Here is a 22514-nt window from a genome sequence, read left to right on the forward strand (position 1 = left end):
TTAAAAGCGGTCGCTTTTACGCCGGGATTTGGCCCGCTGCAGCTTCGGCCTCGTTTGTCGCTTTGCGTGGCGGCAACAAAGCGAGCAGCCGAATAAAAAAAGGAGCACGTTGAAGGCGCCGATCAAGAGGCAGAAGTACGCGGATGTGTTTCCAAAATCGGCAATGTTTTCCGGGGCAAACAACCTCGCCGCCGCCGCCGTCGGCTTTCATCTCGGAATCTGCGACAAAAAGTTCTCCCGTCCTATTTTTAACTCCCCCAGCACGGATTTCCCGCTGGCTGGCAATGCGTCATGTGTCGGGCGGCCGGGGCGGGGGCGGGGGGGGAGCTTGCGCTGTTTGCGCTGATATCAATTAAAAGTGGATTAACGGCTACATAATGACCTTTAGCTGTAAATTGTGTGTAATGTTGCGAGGCGGGAGACGGCGGAGTCCCCAGATGTCACGGCAGCCCCCTTTCGCGTATGACGGGGCAGATGTCCTCGCAGCGACACGCGCTCCTCCGAGACGCCGTTTGCAAACGACGGAGCCCAAGACTTAACCCCGAAGAGCTCCTTTCACTTGCCGGTTGACAAATCGCCGCATCCTCCCCTCCACGGAGGTCAAAACAGCGGAGTGTCGGCTCACGTTTGTTTCCGCTCGAAGCCGGTCCATGTCCTACCGGGCTGGCAGAAAACTGTCCAAGGCGTGGCCTTTGGCTGCCTGCTTTAAATGGGCGGAGTTAAGTTGCTCCCTCTCGGAGACGAAGTGAAACGCTAACCAAGGGCTGAGCCGCAAGCGTGACTTGACTGACTCCGAGCCTTCATTGTTGAACATTGAAGCTAAATGTCGGCCTCGGCGGTTTCCAGTTCGCAGCTCGCGGCTACGCTCTCGTTCGCCGACGCCCGCGTCGCTCGCCGGGCCGGGCCCCGCCTTTTCAAGCCGCACGCATGCCAAGTCGCAGGTACTACGGCGCGGAATGTGCGAATGACAAGCCCGGGTGGACAAATGCAATCGCCGCCGCTCACCCGCATGTTGTTTGTTGCTAGCGTTGTTTCATGAGGCCGAATCGGCCGACTCGAATCATCGACGCGATAATTGCAAGCGTCATCCGTTCCAAACAAAACAAAACAAACCCCCCAAAATCCTTTGATAGGCCCGGCCCCGGACTGCATGACGGTAGTTGAGGAGAAAATGCGTGATTAAAATCGGGACGCGTTTTCCCCTTTGCGCTTCGGTCTAGCATTTTCGGCGAGAGGGCGATTCCGCTGTCGGAATGGATATCCTCCGGAAAATTGGGCCCGTATTCATTCAACAGAGTCAAATGGCTCGGAAATAAAAATGGCTTGGCGGAGGGTTAAAGTGTTCATCTTAACAGACAGCCGGAGGACGCTGGGCGGCCCCATCGACATAACGAATGTTTTCCTCTCCATTCGGCGTATTTAGACGCAGCTACGCCGGCATTCGTCTTGATTTGCCCTCGCGCGCATTAACGAGCTCTTAAGAGGAGCAGGAGGAGGAGGAGGAGGCAAAAAAAGGGGAGGGGGAGGGGAAAAAAATCACATCAGTCTAATTTGCGTCTAATTTGGCCGCTGGAATATCATTTTGTCCAGTTAGAGGAATCGCGGATGGTAATTTGCATGGGGGATGTTTCCTTATTCAATCAGCGGCGAGCCTGCACCGGCGGCAGCGCTTATTGGGTTAAAAGCTCATCTCTGCTGCCCGACTTGAAATACGCCGGGCCGGCCGAGCTTGACGGCGTCAAAAGAAAATGGATCAAATCGGCGTCTCGCTATCCGGAGTTTGCCTTTGCCTTTGCCTTTGTGCGCGCTCCTATTCTCCGCCGGCCTGTATCAATATTGTATCGAGTCGCTGTTTGTGGCCCTTTCTGCCACGGCTCGGCAGTAGGTCTGCAGATTGCGCAGTCTTTTTCTGGAATGGTGCCCTCTAAATAATGATAAACGACTTGAGCACTATGCCATTTGCTAATTATATCCATGATTTACTACACAGCCCGACTTAAATCATTCAAAGCAGCCTGGCGTAACAATGCCTTGCCACCCCCCCCCCACCCCCACTTCCTCCTTCCACCCGCGCGCACGCACACACGCACGCGCACACACAAAAAGCGTTTCCATGTGTCGACTCTAAACATTATATGATTGTATGTTTAGAAATGAGCACTTCCCTCGCTTTTCTTCCCCATCAATCCCCCCCCCCCCCCCCCCCCCCGCGCGCTCACCCAAATCCCCCACTTTTGGAACTTTTTTTTTCCCCCTCCTTTCTTTAAAAGAAGGAGGCGAGCTTTGCATTTTTCCTCATCTGTGTTCATTGTTTAATGAAGCTAAATCTGGCGGCGACTCCGAGCCTCTTATAATTGCTTGCAGGATGTGTATCGCCGCGGTGGAACATCCACTCCTGGCAAGCTGCGCGCTCGTCTTCCAGCATTAACAACAAGAGCGCGCCACATGAATATGCATGTGTGCAGCATCAATAAATAGACGGCCTCACAATGGATTCACCCCCCGTTTACCGACGCCCATCCGCAAACCGCGGCGAAGGTCCGAGCGAGCGTGCCGGTCGCGGCCGTCATTTGGAAAGATGGCGCTCCGCACCGAGCCGGTGCACCTTCGGCCGCCTCGCGTGATAGTTGGGAGGTCGCGACCCGAGTGATGGCTGGGGCACATTAGGTGCCTTGGATTACACCCCCCCCCCTAAAAAAAACAGAAAGCCTTACTTGTATTTCTGGAAGACTTTAAAACACTCGCCGCTGGATACAAAGTGCTGTACGGTGGAGCAGAAAAAAATTCATACAACAACAAACAATAAAACAATGAATTACTAACAGGGACAGGAGAAAACACCAAAACAGTCAAATTATAAATCAAGTCTCCTGCTGAGTTAAAAGCCAAAGAATAAAAATGAATTGTCAGATGAGTTTGAAAGATGGGCAGCGAACATGCAAACTCCCCACGGGAAGGCCGGGACCGAGATCCAACCCTGCACCTCCGCACTGTGAGGCCGACGCGCTAAGCAGTCGCCCACCGGGGGCCGCCTGTCGTCAACATGTCCACTCAGTTTTTGTCAATCGGTGAAAATGATTTCAGTGGCAAATTTTTGAAAACTCAAAATTTGACACCATGCTCCGCCCACTTTGCATGGCATCATTTCAACAAAAAAAAACTGAATAAAACTTTGCAACTCAACTTTTGAGTGCCACGGTTTTGCCTGTGACAGTGAAATGAACCTTCTGGGTGGCAATTGTTTGCAATGAAAACGCAAGCTCTGCTGCCACTTTCTCAACCATTAGTCAACCCACCACCAGGGGGCGACCTCGTGCTTGAGGCTTCGTTAAGCGGCCCAAGTAGACTAAAGCGCACACTGAAGCAGGAGCCTAAAATCACTCGCTTAACCAGGTCGAACTTTTTTTTTTTTCCTGAACGTAATGACTTGATTTAAAATGTTTGTCCTAGCTCACTAGCTAGCTAATTGACAAACACTTCCCTTTACCTGTTTCGGCTTAACGTTTTTTCCTTAACCTACGATTTTTTTTTTTGTAGTTGTGAAAAACATACAGTACAAGTGAGAGTCTGAAATCGTATCACAATTCATCAGCCCTGGTTTACCGTTTGATCCGCAGCGAAACGGGTAGCGTGGCCGTCACTTGGAAATACAACGTTTCTCGGTGGGCCGAGAGCGCCATATGGCCACGTGTTATTTTTTTATGACGCCGACATGAGTGATGGCTGGCTCGGCGAGACCGGATCGACCCAAATTCAGACACCTTCAGCACGCCCTCCCCGGCCCCCTCCCCCGTCAGCGAGCAGTAAGACACATGAAATGGAGCGGCGCTGACAAGGCAGTGGGTGGTTAGATGTTTATCTTTATGACTCTCGCTCTTGTCGGCACTCATATTAAACTCGCCTTCATCAGCTCTTCCGCCTCGCTTTTGTTTTAGAGCAGCCTTCCTCAAATGGGTACACCATCCCCCCCCCCCCCCGAAAAAAAAGAAGCGTTGAAATGAAACGGCACAAAAAGTTAACGTTGTGATTATTGTGATCAAAACGATCCCGCTTTATTCGGTTGTAGGATTGTCCTTTTGCTCCAAGAAATGCAAACAAAAATAAACGCATTTTCATGGCGAATCTTCAAATGCTTGTCCAACTATCACGAGAAACTCCGTCACCGTCAGTGTTGTTGAGGGTGTGGCGTCGCGTCCTCTTTCGCCAACGACCACACTGAGAGACGCAAAATCCAGCAGTAAGGATAGGTACAACTTGAAAAGGGAAATCGCCGACCCGTGCCTTATCGACGATCTCTTTGTCCTCGATGTGATCTAGTCTGGTTTGAAAGTATGCAAAAATACCCTTGCCGATAACAGTCAAAAAGTGTTACATATAGCCCAACACCTGCTGGACCGATATTTCAAAAAATATATAAAAATACGCATCTTGAAACTCAGTCGCCGAAATCTGAACACAAATGACTGCATTCGTTTGTTTTTCAAAAGGCGAGAAAAATTGTTGAAGAAACAAGTTGTTGTCAAATTTCTGGCCCCGAGAGCTCATCATCTGAAGGCATGAAGCTGTAAGGGCTGCGCGCGAATGCACGCGGCAGCAGATGAAGGAGTTCGACGATAATGCTCCATGAAGTTCAACTCGCCACATTTTGTTGCAATTTCGTGCTTCGAGTGTGATCAAGTCCCAAGTCACAGGAATGATGCCGTCGGTAAATTTCACTTTCAAGGACCGAGAAAGGAGAAAACGGCCAACAAAATATCCCTAAGAACATGCGTTAATGGGATTTTGGGGAGATGGAAAAAAATATTCCCAAGGGGTGACACGGTTGAAATAAAGGTTTGCAAACCACTGTCAAAGCATCCTCTTTTGTTATCCGCGTTAATGAAAAGTGTTTCATTTGCCGTTCCGACCTCCTTTTCCTCCTCCGGGGAGGTGACATGACCCTCGGGTCGGCGTTCCCGCTCCGGCAAATAGCTTCTGGATATCCAGCGGCTAATAATCAGGTTAATGATTCGCTCCTGCGCTCTTCCCCTCAGGAGAGAAGCCCTACCGCTGCCCTCATTGCGACTACGCCGGCACCCAGTCCGCCAGTCTCAAGTACCACCTGGAGCGTCACCACCGAGAGCGTCAGAACGGCTCGGCCGCCCTCGGACACGGCCCCTCATCGGAGCACAAGGATGACCACGGGAAGGCGGCGGCCGGCGGCGGCGGCGTCTTTGCCCGCCCCGATGTTCTGCGCAACGTCTTTAAAGGCCTCCCCGCCAACTTGGACTTCAGAGCGGGCCCCTTGCTGCCGCATCAGTGGGCGTCGGCCAGCGTGGCGGCGGCCAGCGAACGCGGGGATCGCCACTTCGATGCCATCGCCGAGAGCCTGAAGCCCAACGATGGCCCCGCATCCCTGGTTCCCGCCGATGGTCCCGCCAGCTTCTCTGATCTAAGCCGGGCCTACCAAAGCATGATGGGAAACGGAGTTCACTTCCAAGGCACTCTGCAGGCCTTCATGGACAGCTTTGTCCTCAGCTCCATGAAGAGAGATCCGAAGGATAACCAGAGTCCGGTCCAGGTCCAAGCCGCCCAGTCCTACCTTGACAATGGTGAGCCCAGAGCCAAGCGCGCCGCCGTGGCAGACCGGGACAAAGATGAAAAACCCGAGGCCAAGCAGAATCCGTCAGCCGGAAAACCCGGCTCCCAGTTTGAGCCGCTGGATCTGTCGGTGTCGGTCCGGCCCGAGTCCGGATCCGGTTCCCTCCCCGGCTCCTCGGTCACCATCCACGACAACGTGGCGTGGCACGGCTGTCTCTTTTGCTCCTTCTCCACTGCATCGCTGGAGCTCATGGCCCTTCACCTCCAGGCCAACCATCTGGGTCGGGCCCAAACGCAGAGGGCCGATACGGGCAGGGAAGTGCACGGAGAGGCTTCTCCCGCCACCCATCAGTCCCCGAACGTCAAGAGTTTGCTCTCAGACAACGACGGGGATGGAGAAAGGAACCAGGTGGGCTGGAGCAACCACATCGACCAGCCCTACAACCCCTTCCAGAGCGACTTCTACAGGCGCTTTGGTGGCTTGTACGATGGCTCTCCCCGGGAGGTGGCTCAGGGTCTCCAAGGCTACGTGGCCGCAACCCAGCAGGGCCTGGAAGTTCCCGGCAAGGCCTTCAGAGGAGCCTCTTCAGCTCCGGACGAGCAAGTTGGTGAGAGGAGCTCCTGCGGAGAACCCGAGGAGGAGCAGCTCGGGTCTGATGACGAGCTTGTCAAATCTGGGGCGCACATCACCCGAGACACCCCGTCGGCCACGCCCAAAGAGGGGCAACGCCATTCCGACGAGGAGCGGGACGAAGCCGAAGAGGACGAGGAGCGAGATGACGACATGGACCAAGAGGAAGAAGGAAGTCCGGCAGAGGACCGCGCTCAGAACCACCATAAGCGCCTGCAGGATGGGTCGGTGGCCTCGTCCTCTGCCGTGACGCCGCCGCTTTTCCAGCAAAACCAGAAGCAAGTCATGTCCCTGGAGAAGCAGTGGCAGCAAGGCATGAACCTCCTGCCCCTACCCGAAGCCCCGCCGGCACTTCTGAAGGCTGAGCAGCAGATGAACATGATGTCCGTGCTCCGAGCCTACGGAGGCGACAACCTACCGGCCTTCAACGTGAAGAGACCCGACCCAACAGGTGAGTCTTGAACCTCTTCTCACAGCGCTCATAAAACACAAGGGCTGGCATCCCGTTTTTGTAAGATTTTTCACTCAAGGGTTCGATCTGCTGCATTGTTTTTTGTTTTCTTTTGGGAGGGGGCATTCCAGTCTTTGTCCATTTGCAGTTTGTGTAGATGTCCGTCTACGCCGTTGATCGGTGTATTCTGGTGACGTCAGGCTCGAATGGACAAGTCAGATCCATTCAGTTTTTTGGTGCCGTCACGTGGGCGGATATCCGATACATATCCAATTCCAATCTTGGCTATCCGATTTCTTGACCGGATTCGGCCGTTTGGGTTGCCCTGACGCGTTTCCAAAGTGTGCCAATTGGGAGAAGAAAGTCTGAATGTGTTTGAAATCGAGCCAAGGAGCACAAACTTTTGCTCAATTTAGTCAAGTCAGGATGCTCAAACACCCAATGAAAGTACTGAGATGATTTCTGCTGCGGTTCCAGTTTTTGGTTGACCCCGCTTGTATTTATTTTTGATGAGAGCACGACATCATTTGCCGTCGGTATGGCTCATATGTAAAAATTGATCATCGTCAGGCAAATTGGATATAATTTGCCACTTTAGGCCGTCGTGGATTTGGCAGCTATCCAATTTGCATCACAATTGGATGAGCCCCCTGATTCCGATCTCAGGACACCCAGCTTCCTGATTCCTTCTGGGCACATACTGCCCTGACGTTACAGTATGTCCAAATTATGGGAGTGAAAAGTCTGCCTTTGAAGCATGTTGGGTTGATCCAGTCAAAGAAGCACAAAGAAAGAGTCCTAAACGCTCACGTCCGAAAGGTGAATTCAGTTTGCCGGCGGCAAAGACACGCCGACACCCACCGAAGGTCCCGGGAATGTCTCTGAAGTGATTTGAGTCTTATTTCAAGCAAGTTGAGGAGTAATCAGCGGGGCAACCAGCAACAGATTAATCTTTATTACTCGTTGATATTACCGGGAGCCGCGCCTCCCTCGCACGCCGCCGCCGCCAGGAGGGAATAACCCGGCGCAAGTCCGAGCAGGACCCGAAGCTCCTCCGCATGTCTCCTAACTATCTTAGTGTTCATAAAGCCGCCTCCCAGAAGAAGCCCATTACTTTATGAGACCGCTCGATGGATGACCCTTTGAAAAATGAACCGCCAGCTTTCATGATTGCGCTCGGGTTACAGCCGCTCCCCGAGACCCGGCCAGGAAATCCTTTTTCTCTTTGTCTCTCTTGACACTTTTTACTGGGCTCTCGTGCACTTTAGAGCCGCCGCCGCCTTCAAGTGGCTGCGGAAGGAACATGATTTGAAGTTCCGTTCTCAGCGTGCCGCGGCACCATTTTCTTCAAAGGCGTCGAAAAGAACCGTTAAATCCGTCACGTTTGCTCACTTTAATTGTGATGAGATCAAATCCATGAGTCACTCCGGTTGTGATGTGAGGCGTTTCACTCCAGTAACGATGAGATCGCTCCATTTATCACGACTGCGATTGACTCCGGCGAGGCCCGGTGGCCGACCCGACGGCTGCGGCCTCCCCGTGTGGAGTTTGCATGTTCTCCCCGTGCCTGCCTGGGCTTTTCTCCGGGTACTCCGGTTTCCTCCCGCATGGCAGGCTAATTGAACCCTCGAAATTGTGATTGAGAGCGCGAGTGGTCGTTTGTCGATGTGTGCCCTGCGCTTCGGGGTGTCCCCCCGCCCGCTGCCCGAAGACGGCTGGGAGAGGCTCCGGCACACCCGCGACCCAGATCATGGGCGGATGGATGATTCACTCCAAATACAAAGCCCCCCCCCCCCCCCCCCAAGCATTCAAAATAATGACTTCTCCCACGAAAATCCTGCGACGAGTGCTTAGCAAAAACTTGTTAGACGTCGGAAGAACTCTGACTGAAACAATCAATTTTTGTCAACTTGCATGCGCGCAGTTTGACTCCAATCACGTACCCGGCCTTGTGGGGTTTTTTTTCTTTCTTTTTTTTTTGCCGGGGGGGGGGGGGGGGGGGATCACTGTTGTTGTCTTTGCACCTTAGGCACGCACACCTGTGCTCCTTTATTCACACCTATGCACACACACACCCGACGCGCACTTCAAACTTGTGATAAAGCAAAGCCTGGTAATTGCCAATAATAGCGTCCTCATCAGGTGGTTAATTACCATGAATGCGCTTGCCATCTCTGCAAAGACGCTCGGCGCACGCACACCCATAGACGTATGCAATGAACGGGGCCGGCTTCGGAGACCCCCGTGTCTTTGCTAATGAGCTCGACAGAGTTCTCACCTGCGCACTTGTTTTCGACACGTTCAAGTACATCGGAAAGTTTATTGTGACGGTCTAGATTTAGACGGCCCCGAAAATTGACATCGGCGAGTCTCAGAATGTCGTCCGTAAGCGCTTTCACTTCAAAGCGCAGAATCTCGGGGGTCCAAAGATGTCCCCGGCCCAAAACCGCGATGACTTTTTACCTGGCGGGTCTTCAGTCCGCCGATCGAGAAGACCTGCCGGCGATCCAGGTGGACCGCGGTGGTCATCCGCGTGAAACTACGGGTTGGCGCTCCTTCTCCTCACTTGACTCTTTCTTCCTGACACGGAGTGAAAACTCCACAGCGTTACGAGCGCACATAGCGTGCGCGCATGATTATACACCCGAGTGCCTTTGTCACCAGAACCTTTGTTCCCTTTGTCAGCCGCGATGGCGCCGAGCTTCAGTCACCCCTCGCTTGTCTGGTGGTGACGCGCTCACAAAGAGCAGCCAGCCGTCGCTCAGCACGCGGGTTTGACTTAAAGGCTAGCTGCCGTCGACTGGCTCGGCGCTCTGCGCCTTAAGTCGAAGTGAAAGCGGTTTGCCGAAGTGTCTTACCTTCGAGTTCAAGGCTAATGGGAGTCTTTTAGCTCAAAAGGGCTAGTTGATGTTCAAGGGTACTAGCGCGGCGCGCGGCGTCTTAAGTGGAAGCGAAAGGGTTGGTTGCGTCTCATCGGCGTGTCTTTCCTCTGACTCGGAAGGTCGTTAAAGAGCCGGCGTCGTCTCGTAGCCCCGAGTTCAAGGTGAAGCGGGTGCGTCTTTGGTGTCTTCTTCGCGCCAAGTTAAAGCGCTAATGGCAGTTCAAGAGTATTGGCGTGCTATGTGGTACCTTGAATGGAAGTCAGATGGGGGGGTTTGCATCTACGGTTGGGGGTTACGGTTGGGGGTGAACCTCTCCGGCAAATGGGCCTTTGGCCTTCGAACCTGAAGTTCAAGTGCCTCGCCGACTGAAAGGGGTTGGCGATGCGCCAGAGGTGTCGTCATCCACTCCAGGGTTAGGCACCGCCGCTTCCTCGAGAGCCACGTCCTGCCCCTTTTAGGTCTCTCCCGACTCCAACGCACCCGCTTGACTTGATGGTGACCGTTTCGGACTTCTTCGTTTGAAGCGGGTGGGTCGAAGTCGAGAGAGGTCTGGAACAGGCGGGATACGGCTCCCGCGGAACCGGAGTTCCCTTCCGCCGATCCGCTAGCTCACTATTTGGCTCCTTATATTGAAATCGTCGGCTAAGCGGTGTCTTACTTTGGCATTTGATGTTTCGACGTGACGTCGCTGACGCCGCTTGGATCCGCATTCGCTTGGATCCGCATGATTTTCAAATCATGTCTTGGCTCGTCCGTCGTCTCTTGAAGGATTTCTTTTTCAGGGTAGTTGACGGTTACTTTTTGTTCCTCAGCTCCAAGTCCAAGAAGAAGAAGGGTTGTGTGGTAGCTCTGACTTTGGTTTGGGTTCAAGTGAAGGGGTGGTCTCCGAGTTCGGACTGAACGGATTGCCGTCGTCTCTTGACGATTCGGAGTCCTCACTTCACATTCGAGGCTCGCCGGTGTGTCGTAGCTCAGAGTTAAAGGTCGCTACGAGGGAAAGGGTAATTGGCATGCTCTAGTGGGTGGGGAGTTACGGGGCTGAGAAAAGTTCAAGCTCTTTGAAGTTGTCTGATTTGTCGGAGTTAAAAGGTGATTTTTGTCGACGATCTGTTTTATTCCTACGGCCTAACCTGAAGTGAAAGGCTAGTCGCTATCTCCACGCTTGGAGTCGAAAGGGTAACGCGTGTCTCCGGGTTAAAGGGTAATTGGTGTTCAAAGCTAGCCGTAGTCTTAGCTCGGAGTTAAAAGTGCCCGTCGGCACCGCCGGACTGACTGCCTGAGTGGAATTGTTGTGGCGGGGGCCAGTTGGAGTTTAGGCCGGCTCGCTAGACGATATGTCGATTGATCGGGGCTCCAAAAAATGTCATTCTGTTCCCCCTCCCCTTCCGAGGAGCAAAAGAAAGTCCGCGTCCGGTCCGATTCATCCGCGCGGTCACGGCGGAGATTCCCTCCGCCGATGATTCGCCATTCGCTGGCCGTCGTCCCCTCGCCCGCTTTCGAAAGCTCCTCGGCGCTGACGCCGAGCGCGCGGCGTTACCCGCAAAGGCCGGATTCAGTTACGGCGCAGACGACAGCAAAGTTCCCCGACGATGATTCCATTCACGATATTCCACAAGCGGGGGGGGGAGCTTCCCGGGAGCCGAAAATCACATTGTGTCTGCGCGCGTCTTTGATGGATACGTTTCCGCGCCCGCACAATCGGATGCCGCCGAACGCGAAGGAAGGCTTCCTAAATTGGCCTTCCAAGCCCATATACCTGCTTGCCGTCTCATTAGTTTGCTGTTTGTTTCGTTTCTTCGCCGACTCCCGAAGACTTTGTTCACTTTGACGCCATCCTCTTAAGGATGCCGCCTTCCCCCGTCCCCGGGCGCCCCCGAGATGTGACGGGGAAGGCGCCCCCCGAGGAGTTGTACTCAAAAAGCCCGCTCGGCTCGCGGGGAGCGACGCTCGCGAGGCAGCCGCCGAGCGTCGGGCGTAACGACTGACGCTTACGCGTAATGAGACGCCGACGACGCCGCTTCAAGGAAAAAGAGTGCCGATATATGAAGAAAGAAAAAAATAATAAAAAAATAGCGCATGGCGCGCAGCGGAGGGAACAGGCGGCGGGGGGGGCCAAGAAACTATGTCAACTTTTATTTCCCGTGTTATTCCACATCAATGGCGTCACGCGGCGGCGACGCCGATATAAACAGACAAACATCCACAGGTACGCACGCCGGCGCCTTTGAAGCGCTCTGTGGCAATTAAGGACAAATAAGTCGACTTCGCCGAGCGCGATCCCGACCACTTGCACCTTTGATTTCCACATCAGACGCCGGCGAGGTTGCAAATAAATAAGTCAAATAAACAAAGTTGCAGAGAAGCGCAGAAGGTTTGACGGGGGGTGGGTGGGAGGGGTTGGGGCAAGTGGCGGGGGGAATCAAGTAAAACTAGCGAGCGTGCACGCAAAGACCGTAATCATATCATTAGCAATGACAAAAAAATGTAAACGCCAGTGTGCCGCAAATCCCTTTCGCGCCTGCTCTCTCCTCAGCTCGCCGTACTGCGCCAATCACAGTTTTCTTTCGTCAACGTCGCTCGCGGGGGTTTTTTTGGGGGTTTTTTTTGGGCGTGGGGCAACGATAGGGATCGGTCGCGCGATCGTCGGGTGAATTTCAGTTTTCCGAAAAGCTTTGCAGCCTCCCCCCCCACCCCTTTTTTCTTCACTCGCGTCACCAAAAGCGGGCTCCTCGCATGCTACTGCGGCTTCCCGCGCGCGGACGACGAGATGCGCGACGGCTCGACTTTCACGTTTTCTGCTTGAGCAGAAAAAAAGTGCTCGGCGTGCAGGGTTGAAGGGATGCTTTGAGGGGCAGTTGTGGGGGAGACGCTCGTTTGGCTCGGCGGGATTTTTCAAGATCAATCCCAATATCATTCGGGATGCTTATTTGCGCCGTAATCTTCCGGCCCTCCGCGCCGCCACCGACGGGACCGAAATGGAACCGGCGGTGACTCCGCCGTCCTCGCAAGCGTCTCCGCCTTCCTTCCTTCCTTCCTCTTAACGGGTCGAATTGGAATCCGAGACTCGCATTGAAACAGATTGTCGGATGCGCAATCGAATCGGGGCCGTTTTTTATCGGGCTTTTAGCGAGGCGACCCGGCCCGAGCGCGTCCGGCGGGAAGGACGCGACGGGGGGAAACTCATCTTGAAAAATGACATCACGGATGCGCGACAACAATGGCCGCTTTTTCACTTGCTTTTTTTTTTGAAGGCGGCGGCCTCGTTAAACAGCAGGCAGGCCCCGGCAATCCGCTTTAATCAGATTAATAATCACATATAACCTCGTTTTCAGCGGGCACCGGACGAACTCTGCGCACAAAAGCTCGCATTGTGGCGCCTTACATCATTAGCAAAAAAATGAATGCGGCCGTCGTTAGAAAGAGCACAAAAGGCCAGCAGATTGCCGGTCATTACGGGCGGGATTAGAGTTTCCCGAATGGGAAGGACCTCCGCGGCGCGTTCGCAGTAACATGAATCGTCTGTTTTAAGGCAGATATGCTTTCGTGGGAATTATGAGAGGTACAGAAAGTGTCCTCACCCAACACTGCGCCTCTTTGTTCCCACCGGAAGCAACCCAGCCCCCCCCCCCCCCCCACACCCCCCACCCCCGCCGCTCCGACCGGCTCTTTGATGCCCGAGCGTTGTCATCGCGGTGTCTCCGAGAGAAAATTTCAGAATGGATGTCAGCGCGATGGGACGAGACACTCGAGGGAGGACTGGCTGACTCCAAAATCAAGTGAGTGGCAGTCATTCAGCCAAGATGTCACCAGGGCAGGCGGCACGTGAGGCGAGGCTTGACTTGACCGAAATGGAAAACCAAAAAAAAAAACCAAGCCGGAAGTCCATTTTGCTCGTCCTCCTTTAAAATCCCCGCCCAATTCGAAACCCAAATTGGAGCCCCGGTGGATTTCGTAAAGAGTGCGAAGAGCGGGGACCAAACACCGGCACTTGTCTTTTCTCGTCGTTGAAAAGTTCAGCGCCGTCCGCGCCGCGGTTTCCTGCAGACGGCGGCGGCGGCGGCAGGAATCTCACACTCCCGGAAACTTTCTTCAATCCGTCTCCTTGCGAGGTCTCGGCCAAAAGAACGCCGCGCCGTGTGAGGAGGCGAGCATCCGGATCCCTTGATGCGCCGTGCCACAAGAGGAGGGGAGGGTGTCAGGATTAAAAATGGGGGATTAGCGGCGCGCTTTAAGATAAATCTCCCTTAATGTGAAACGTTAGCCCCGCTCATTGCCAAAAAGGAAGCCTTTGCCGTCAAATGCTTCTTCTTTTTTTTAATTCGCACCAGCCGACGGTGACTCGCGTTTGTTTGGTTGGTGGTGGGGTGGGGGGGGTAGTTGTATGCTAACGCTACCAAACCAGCTAACCGGCGTAAGATGCGAAACAATGGCCAGACAAGACGGACGCACGCCGCTTCTGGTTTTCTCACTCCGCGGCACGACGCGCCGTCCGTCGCCGTCCGTCCGTCCGTCAGCTCTCATCTGTCATGGCTCCATTTTTGTGCCCTCCATCTTGGATGGCATCATTTCCTCCCTGCGTCAGACACGCCGTCCATTGGCTCAGTTTCGTCAGCCGCGGTCTTCGGTCTCGGGCCGACCCTTTCAGGGGTTGCTCGAAAGTGCTCCCCGAAAGTGAAAGCGCCGTCCCTCCATCAGCCGCCGTCTTTCATCGCCCCCCCCCCGCCCCCTTTTTCTCCATCCATCAGGAGTCCTCTTGACGTTCCGTCGCCTGGTCACGGGGCAACCTCTCCTCATCTTCTGTCACGCCCCCACTTTGTCCCCGTCTTTCATCACTCCATTTTCTACGCCGTCCCTCCCCTCCGGCGGTTTCCTTCGCTCACGGCTTCATCGCTCCATCGTCTGTCACCGAGACCCCCGCTCGGTGGGCCCTCCCAGCTTCTGTTGCCCGCTTTTGCATCTCGGTTCCTTTTGGGCCTTCATTCGTCCCGCCATCTTTCTCTTGGGCAACGTCGCTCGCCCATCGCTCTCTCACTTCCTCCTTAATCGCTCCATCTTCCACATGAATCCGCCCCTCCCCCCCCTCTCGGTCATCTTTTCCATCCCTCCTCCGTCATCCTTTCATCATTCTTCCAATCCTCCGCCGTGCCCTCTCTTCTCCATCTGCGCATCCGTTTTTCACCCCTCCTTCAACGCGGACGATCCTTCACACAATTCTGCGACGCAGTTCCTGGTTTGCCATTCTTAAAGTGGCGCCGCGCAAATGCGAGATATTCATGTCCCAAAAAAAAAAAAAAAAAAAGAAGCCCAACAACTTGCTCTTTCTCGTCCTCCTCCTCCTCCCTCATCATAAAAGATGATCTCAGCGCCCGGGGTGGCGTTTGTTGCAAGGTCAACGCGAACCGACACATGACAAACGATCTCAAGATGGCCGCATCATCTGTCCTGGAATTGTTGGCCGCATCCTTCTCTCCCCCCCCCCCCCCCCGGGCCGCTCTCTCTCCCTCCGTCTCTCTTTCCCTCTCTGTCTTTACTCACTCGCAGCTCGGTGATGTTAATGTCACTTTGGAGCATGTGCGGCGTGTGAACGCATGAGCAAGAAGCAAAGCTTGTCCAGAAACGTGTGCGTGGCCGTTTCTGTATCTGGCAGCAGACTTGGCAGCAGATGCGCGAGGAGTATTACGGACAAGCTGCTCATCAGATTGGGAGATGCTTTATTTCTTGCTTCCTTCTCCTCCTCAGCCCCCCCCCCTCCCCTACCAGGCTCCGAGCCTTCCCCTTGATCTCCTCGTTGGCGTCGAGTTTAAATCGTAACGTTTGTTGGAGAAAAAAAAAAAAAGCAATGAATGGTGGCTGAGCGACGAGCACGTCCGCCCCCCCCCCCCCCCCCCGCACTTTTGATGTTGGGGCTTCGGATCACCGACGCGATCCGCGGACAAGCGGACCCGACACCGCTGCGGTCATTTTTGGTGTCACGTTTCTTTTGCTGCATGGCAAGAAGTGCCCGGGCCCCCTCGCGTCGCAGCCTTTCTGTTTGCGACGCGTGCCGTCACTTTGAGCCAACAAAACTACTTTGCGCACCACGCCAATCATTTCTGCCCGTAAAGAGTCCCATTACCTTCAGCGCGCAGACGTAACGGGATCCCGGAGCGGTCTTTTCGCCGACGTCGTGTCTCATCGCTCAGGCGGTCGAGCGGCGGGGGGGGGGGGGGGGGGGGGGCTGCTCAACGACCGCCGGTTGCTCCAGATGCTGCGTCATCAGTGGCGAATGAGGGGAAGGACGAAAAGCGCTCCTGACCCAAAAAGTCAGCCACCGGGACGGTCTTTCTGCTGACAAAGTGTCCCATTACTTTTGCTCATCCCGTGACCTGTGCCGAAAAGACCCCCGCGCACCCCCCCCCCCCCCCACTTCGGGCTGCCGGACGAACAAGCGCTTCTTGTTTTGGGTGGTTTATGTCGCGATGCGAGACGTTTGCGAAGGCGCTGCGGCGGGAAGTCCAACTTTGAGGATGGTTTTTCGCCTCCACCGAAGCAGTTGGGAGATTTCGGCATTTTTCATTCATGTCGTCACAACTTTTCACATTTGAACTCCCTGGCAGCTATTCGAAGGATTTGCAATTTATCATATCTTTCTTTCTAAAGTCACCCGCTGCAAATGACGTCCCGGGATGGATGGATGGAGCGACAATCGATGGCGGAAGGGCGCACAGATGGGCAGAGGGATAAAAGCGACAGACGGACGGGGACGGGCGGACAGACGGACAGATATTGTCGCGACGGACGGACAGGCTGGCGCGTTTTGATGGCGAACGAGCGACTTGTTTTCAAGACCGAGCGGAAGCAGTTACTTGGGAGGCCTGGGGGGTGCTTGGTTTGGGGGGGGGGGGGGGGTTTGCCTTTTCAAAATGAAATATCGGACATGATAGATCCTCTCGCGGCGCGCAAAATAAATAAGTAAACGCATAAAATAAATAGAAAAAAATGTGTTATTGGGTTGGAATGCCGAGGTTGCAGTATCGGACGCGGCCCCTCCTTTTTTTCTCCCTCTCTCTTCTTTTCTTTTACAAAGCGCGCTTTAGCGCCGGCAGAGTAATGATCGTATCCAAATATCAATATGAGAAAGAGTGCCCTCGAAAGAAGATGAATGGCTATTGACGTTTAAATAACTGTAGCGTAAGAGAGATGGAGCGAGCGAGGGAAGGCGAGGGGGGGCGGAAAATCATATTTTCCATCCATGTTTTCCTGTTGGGGGGGGGGGGGGGCAGGAGCTGGAAATGGAGCACAAGGTGGGAGACGAGCAGATGACGGAGGGGCGGAACAAACCAAACTGGTGAAAAGTGCGAGGTGACGCTGAGCGGGGGGCTTTTGTCCTCGTCCACACTCGGGCCATCCCCGATTGGAATCCGGGCAAATATTGACCTGCGATGTCTGCAAATCCGTTTCAAGAGAGAGAGAGCCTCATCAGAATCGGAACACGCCAATATGGAAATGCGTGTCGCGTGTCGTGATGCGCTCAGCTGCGAGCGGACGGGACGGATTTCAACCGTGTTGACTTAACATGAAAGACGGCGCACATCGCCGGCCCGAGATGGAGAAGAAAGGCGCAAAGTGGAAGGGGGGGCGTGGGGGGCGGTCGGGTCGCGTTTCCCGCCGGCCGTGCTGTAAGCCAAATAAAAAATGAGACAAACAGACGATTACCTTCAAGCTTGATGCGCGGCCCCGCGCCCTGTTGCGCACGAGGAATTCGGGGAGCCGCGCCGGATGGAGAATTCGCTGCAAGCGTTTGTGGGAACGCATTTGCCAGCAGAGGGCGCCATCGGACAAATGCTCTCTTTTTAAAGGGCGCCCGGGTATGGACAAACGTCACCCGAGCGCGCCCGCTTCAAAGGCAAACGGGGCGTGTGGCGCCTTCGGGCCGCCTTCGAGCCACCTTCTGGCCGCCTTCTGGCCGCCTTCGGGCCGCCATCAGGCCACCTTCGGGCCACCTTCGGGCCGCCTTCAGGCCACCTTCGGGCCACCTTGGGGCCACCTTCGGGCCACCTTCGGGCCGCCTTCAGGCCACCTTCGGGCCACCTTCGGGCCGCCTTCGGGCCGCCTTCGGGCCGCTTTCGGGCCACCTTCGGGCTTTTGACAGTGGTCACGGCGACCGCATTTCTCGTTACAATGGTTGAAAAGCCGCTTTTCACGCGTCCGACATTGCGCCGTTTGCAAGTCGCTCTGCTTTACAGCCCCGCCACACCCAAGCGTCCTGACAAATCCTCAAGTTACCTGCAAATTGTCCCCATGCGTCTGTCTGCGATCAGCGCTTCGAATCGGTTCACCCAAAGCTCTTTTTTCAAGTCAACAATTTGAGCCTTTTCTTCAGACGTGGCTTCTTGAGACTGTTTTTGTTGTCCTGCTCGTGATAGACGTCTTCACCAATTTGATGTTGATCAATTGGTCGAATACAGGGCTTGACTTTTCAACAACCACCGCAACCCTGAAAACCGCTGAAATGGTTCAATTTCCGGTCTGCTTGGAGCCAACATGGCAGCCCCGCTGTAGGAGGTTTTTTTTTTGGGGGGGGGGGGGGTTCCCACAAGGGATATGCCTACCAAATGTCATTTTCCAAAGTGACTTTGTCTTTGGGAGCCGAATTTTCCAAATATTTGGAGCGGCGCGACGGCGCCAATGAACGCACGCTCACAATGTGGCAATTTTGGGAGTCGGGGGGGCAAGCCGTTCAAATGTGAATTCATTTGGCCGAAGAATAATCCCAAAGAAAGGAAGCGGGGGGCTCCAAGGGGGCCTTTGCCCCCTAATGAAACAAACAGCTGAATAAATAATTTGCTGGGGCAAAGCGTCCGGCAGCTGTATTTGCATTTCAAATATATGTGAGCGAGCGCGCGGCGCTTTTTAAATGCCAAAACGCAAAGCGATGCCAATCACCTTCGTCTGGCTGGCAGCTGACATTAAAAGGCAACCTGCGGCCTCGGCGCTCGCGCAAATAATTGCATTTATCTCCGCCGCCTCCATCGGCTCGTTACTTTAATATCACTTCCCATTTGAATATCACCTCCGCGCGACGCCGCGCCAAAGTAAGAGAACAGTCGGCGGGCGGGCGAGTGGCGTGAAGTCACACCCCCCCCCCCCCCGTCACTTTCCCATATTCCTTTTCGTAATTTACACCAAATCCAATCGCTGCCAATCATGCAGAGTCAAAGGGAAAAAAAAAAAAAGCTGTAAATTTCCAGCGTGCGGGGAAACAGCTGCTGCCATATTTACAGCAAAGACCACTCTAAAATATTAAAGATCACCGGCGGCATGCGGCAACACGTCTGAAGCCATCTGCTTTCTATTAAAACATCACAGACAAAATAAGGCAGCGCTCTCGCTCGCTCTCTCGCTCGCATCGCTGGGGTTTTTTTTTTTGGGGTTTTTTTTTAAGCGGGGATCCACCTGAGGGAAGATTGTATGGAGGTCGATTGGACATTTCATAGAAGCAAAGCGACACATTCAAGGACTCTTTGGAAACGGCAGAACTAGACCGCTTGGATTTGCGAGCTGCAAAACAACGAAGTCATTATTTGACGTGTTGTTTTGGCATTCTGAAAATTCGATCAAATTATCCGTTCTTCTGCTCCCGAAAGTGATATCTTTTGGGGTTTTTTGGGGGTTGGTTTGTTAAAAACGTCACCTTTTTCACGTTTGAGATCCGTCAATTTAAACTGCGCAGGGCGGCACCTGATTTTCCTCTCGCGGGAGATTTGTGACAATTGAGCCAAATGTCTCCCCTTCGATTTTGGTCGATGAGGCGACGCGACGTCGGGGCAAGGGTAGCGTTTTTTTGTTGTTTTTTTTCGGCTGAAACGGCACGCTCGCGTCAGCCTGATTCGTTCCAGGTTGATCAATAACAAGAGCCGATGTATGCGGGCGGACCGCGCCGGTCGCAATTTTCATCAGAAAAGCCACGCGCGGGACGCGTTCTGGCGCGGCGCTTTTTGGACTTGAATAGTCGGCGTGGATCCTCCGGCATCCGGGCCGCCGGGGTAAAACCCGCAAAGGTTGCCTCTCCGGCGAGCCGCGTGCTTGTCGTTGATGGTCTTTCTCGTGGCGCGAATGGTGGTAATGGCTTATAGCATGTGATGTCATCACGTGGGCGTGAATGATGAGGTCGGCGCTGACACAAAGCGTCTGATTAACACGCGCTCTTGTTTTCCTCCCTCGTTCCTGAAATGAGGACTCCCGCTGCTCCCGATGACATCCCCTCCCCCTCCCTCATCATCATCTCTCCCCCCTCTCCCTACCCCCATCTCCGCACACCCATCATCCCCCCTCATCCTGGCTGCCGCGGATGGCGGGGAGTCACAGGTGTGTGACAATAATTACACGTACACTCTGGGAAGAAAAAAAAATAAAAATAATGCGGTTTGCCGCGTTTAATAAGTTTGCGGTAAAAGAGGCAGCGTAACTGGATCGCGGGGCTCTTAAGAGCACGGCGCCGCCAGCTGGGGCTCCCCCCCCGTAATGTGCCGCCCGCAATATGTGCGGAAAGCGATACGCGCTCGCCCCCCGAGGCGCGGAAGGCAAACGCGTTTGCGCGGCAGACGCCGGCACGCTGATCGGGTTCGCCGGACTCGCGACAAGAGCCATCTGTCAACCGCCCATATCGCTTGACAGAGACGCTCGTTTGCTCGTCTTCAATGGCGCGCGCCGGCGTCCCCGGTACACTTTTCAAAAGCCGAACCTTGCTGGGCACCGGCGCACCGATCAAATACTTGACATTCGCTTTTTGGGGTCCATTGCAAATGATGGTGATGTAGCCTCAAATCAATCTGACTTTACTGCATGAGTCAAGCAATTAAATGGCCTTTTTTGTTGTTGTTTTCGGACAAGGAAAGGATGCGTTGGATTAAAAATGTAGACCTGCCCTTTTTTTTTTTAGGCAATAAAGCTGTCCTTTCCGGAACCAAAGGCGTAATATTTCCACAGCAAAGTTGGAAATCTCACTTCATAACTAGCCAAGGTTTTCCATATAGTATGAGTAAATATCCCCCCCCCCCCCCCAAAAGAAAAAATTGCCACTCCCAGTTGTCTGTCAAATGAAACCGAAAACAAAGTGTAAATTTCTCGTTACGTATTTGTAGCGAACCACCGCTAACATAGAAGAGGAAACGCCAGCTGCGCAGGCCGTGTGGTAATAACCCATATCTGAACACAAACGGTGCGGCAACACGTGTAGACGGGCAATATTTGGCATATATTCTTTATCCATCCTCCGCATCTTCCAAAGGAACCCAGACGCTCTGTGTACAGTATGTCAAGATGTCTGCTCGCAGGTCAAAGCAAAAAAAATAAAAAATCATAATATATTTAAAAAGAAAGGCCTCAGCACCGGCCTGTATCTTCTCGGGTCGCTCGTGTCTCGGGGGCATTTTAAGTGAAGGTCGCAAAAGACTGCCCTCATTTGACAAAAAGGATTCTTTGCGTCATCTTCACCCCGTTATCGTTCCCATTCGACAAGCGTCCGGTCGGTTTGTGTCAGCGGATGTTTCAAACGTCCGCCGGTGTTCGTCGGTGACGGTGATGTCCCACGGAGGGGGAGAACGCAGGAAACGGGAAGCGGAAGTGACACTCGCTCCGGGAACGCCGAAGGGAACTCGGAGGAGGATGTCGGTGAGGCGTTTAAGGACGCGGAAGCGGGAAGGAAAGGATGGAAAGTGCGGACGGCGGTGGGTGAGATGCTAGGGGGGGCGGGGCCCGGGCAGCTAGCGGGGGCGGGTGCTTGTTGTCAACTTTTCAACAATCTTGCCGCCAGCCCCGACTGCCGTGCGCTTTGCTTTTTGTCTCTTCTTCAAGTCCCGTAGTGGTCGCCTACTGATGCTCTTCTCAAAGGCGCTTCAAAAGCGCCGGCCCCCGTCCATCCGTCAGCCCCAATCATGGCAGCCGGAGCAGAAATATTTGATCTGTCCTCTAAGCCCCATCAAAGCCGATGACAGAAGCCGGCGGTGGGGGGGGGGGGGGGGCGTTCGAAAGTCGACCTCGTGTAATGGCGACTGACACGCCGTCGCCGATCATGGCAAAAAGTCGACGCGCCGTCTCGATGGAGCCGCAAGCGCTTCCTTCGCATTGAGGGGGGGGGGGGGGGGGTTCCACTCAATCGTTGACAAAGATGTCGCCGGCGAGTGCCAGTCGAGCTTTACCGTCAGGATGAAAATCTCACATCCAGCATGACCTTTGCACCCTCATTCTATCGTTTGCATACGCTCTATTTTTTCCGATCATACGGTTTTCGGTTGGTCGAGGTTTTCCAACGTGCGCTTTGGTTTTCTTGTGAGCTTCCGCTTCTTTCATCTTCGGCAGCTGGGCTCAAGTGGAGCCTCTCCTATTTTTCCGAAGGGCGCTTTGACTCTGGAGTCATCCAATCCTCCGCGAAGCAACTCCAGTTGCTCCAAACCGCCGCTGTTCGTCTCCTGATCGCCAGTCGTCCAAAGAGGGAGCGTAGAACTCCTGCTCTGGTATCCCGTCCGTCACGGGCTGCGTTGCAGAGTTTTCTTTTCTTTTTGTTGTTTTCCAATCTTGAAATGGGCCCCCGGTCGCTTCTGACCGACCAGACGCGATTTGAGACACCGAGAAATTTGGCCTGAATTCATTTTGTTTCCGTGGCCGCTTCCTCGCTCCGGAAGGGACGTTGGGCAAGCCATCTCATTTGGGTTCTTTGGCTTTTGACTCAGCAGGAGACTTGATTTTCTTAGGCAGATTTTGTGTGTGTTCTTTTTCTCCTGTTTTTGTGCTTTCTCATGTCTTTTCTTCTTGATTTACGGTTTCATTGTTTGTCGTGTGCAGCACTTTGTACACTGCGCCGGTTGTTTTCAAGCGCTCGAGAAAGACACCCGAGTTGAGTCTGGTTGTCTCTAAATCAAGATGTGTTGTTCGGTATCCATCGTGGCCTTTCCGTTGGTGGATTGACGTGTTTTGTTGACATCTCACGGCT

At 54.0% G+C, this 22514-nt stretch overlaps 1 protein-coding gene across 2 annotated transcripts in view; it reads left to right on the top strand.

Annotated features, from left to right (window-relative positions):
• Nucleotides 1-22514, top strand: part of znf536 (zinc finger protein 536) — a 178098-nt gene that overhangs the window by 141122 nt on the left and 14462 nt on the right. For both annotated transcript variants that reach the window (XM_086107990.1, XM_086107989.1), the window contains one exon: nucleotides 5034-6662. In XM_086107990.1, coding sequence (XP_085964116.1) covers nucleotides 5034-6662 — 1629 coding nt within the window. The remainder of the gene's footprint in view (nucleotides 1-5033; nucleotides 6663-22514) is intronic.

This window comes from Hippocampus guttulatus, chromosome 3 (genome assembly GCF_054856545.1).
Source record: "Hippocampus guttulatus isolate MCC_2025c chromosome 3, RoL_Hgut_1.0, whole genome shotgun sequence".
NCBI lineage: Eukaryota > Metazoa > Chordata > Actinopteri > Syngnathiformes > Syngnathidae > Hippocampus > Hippocampus guttulatus.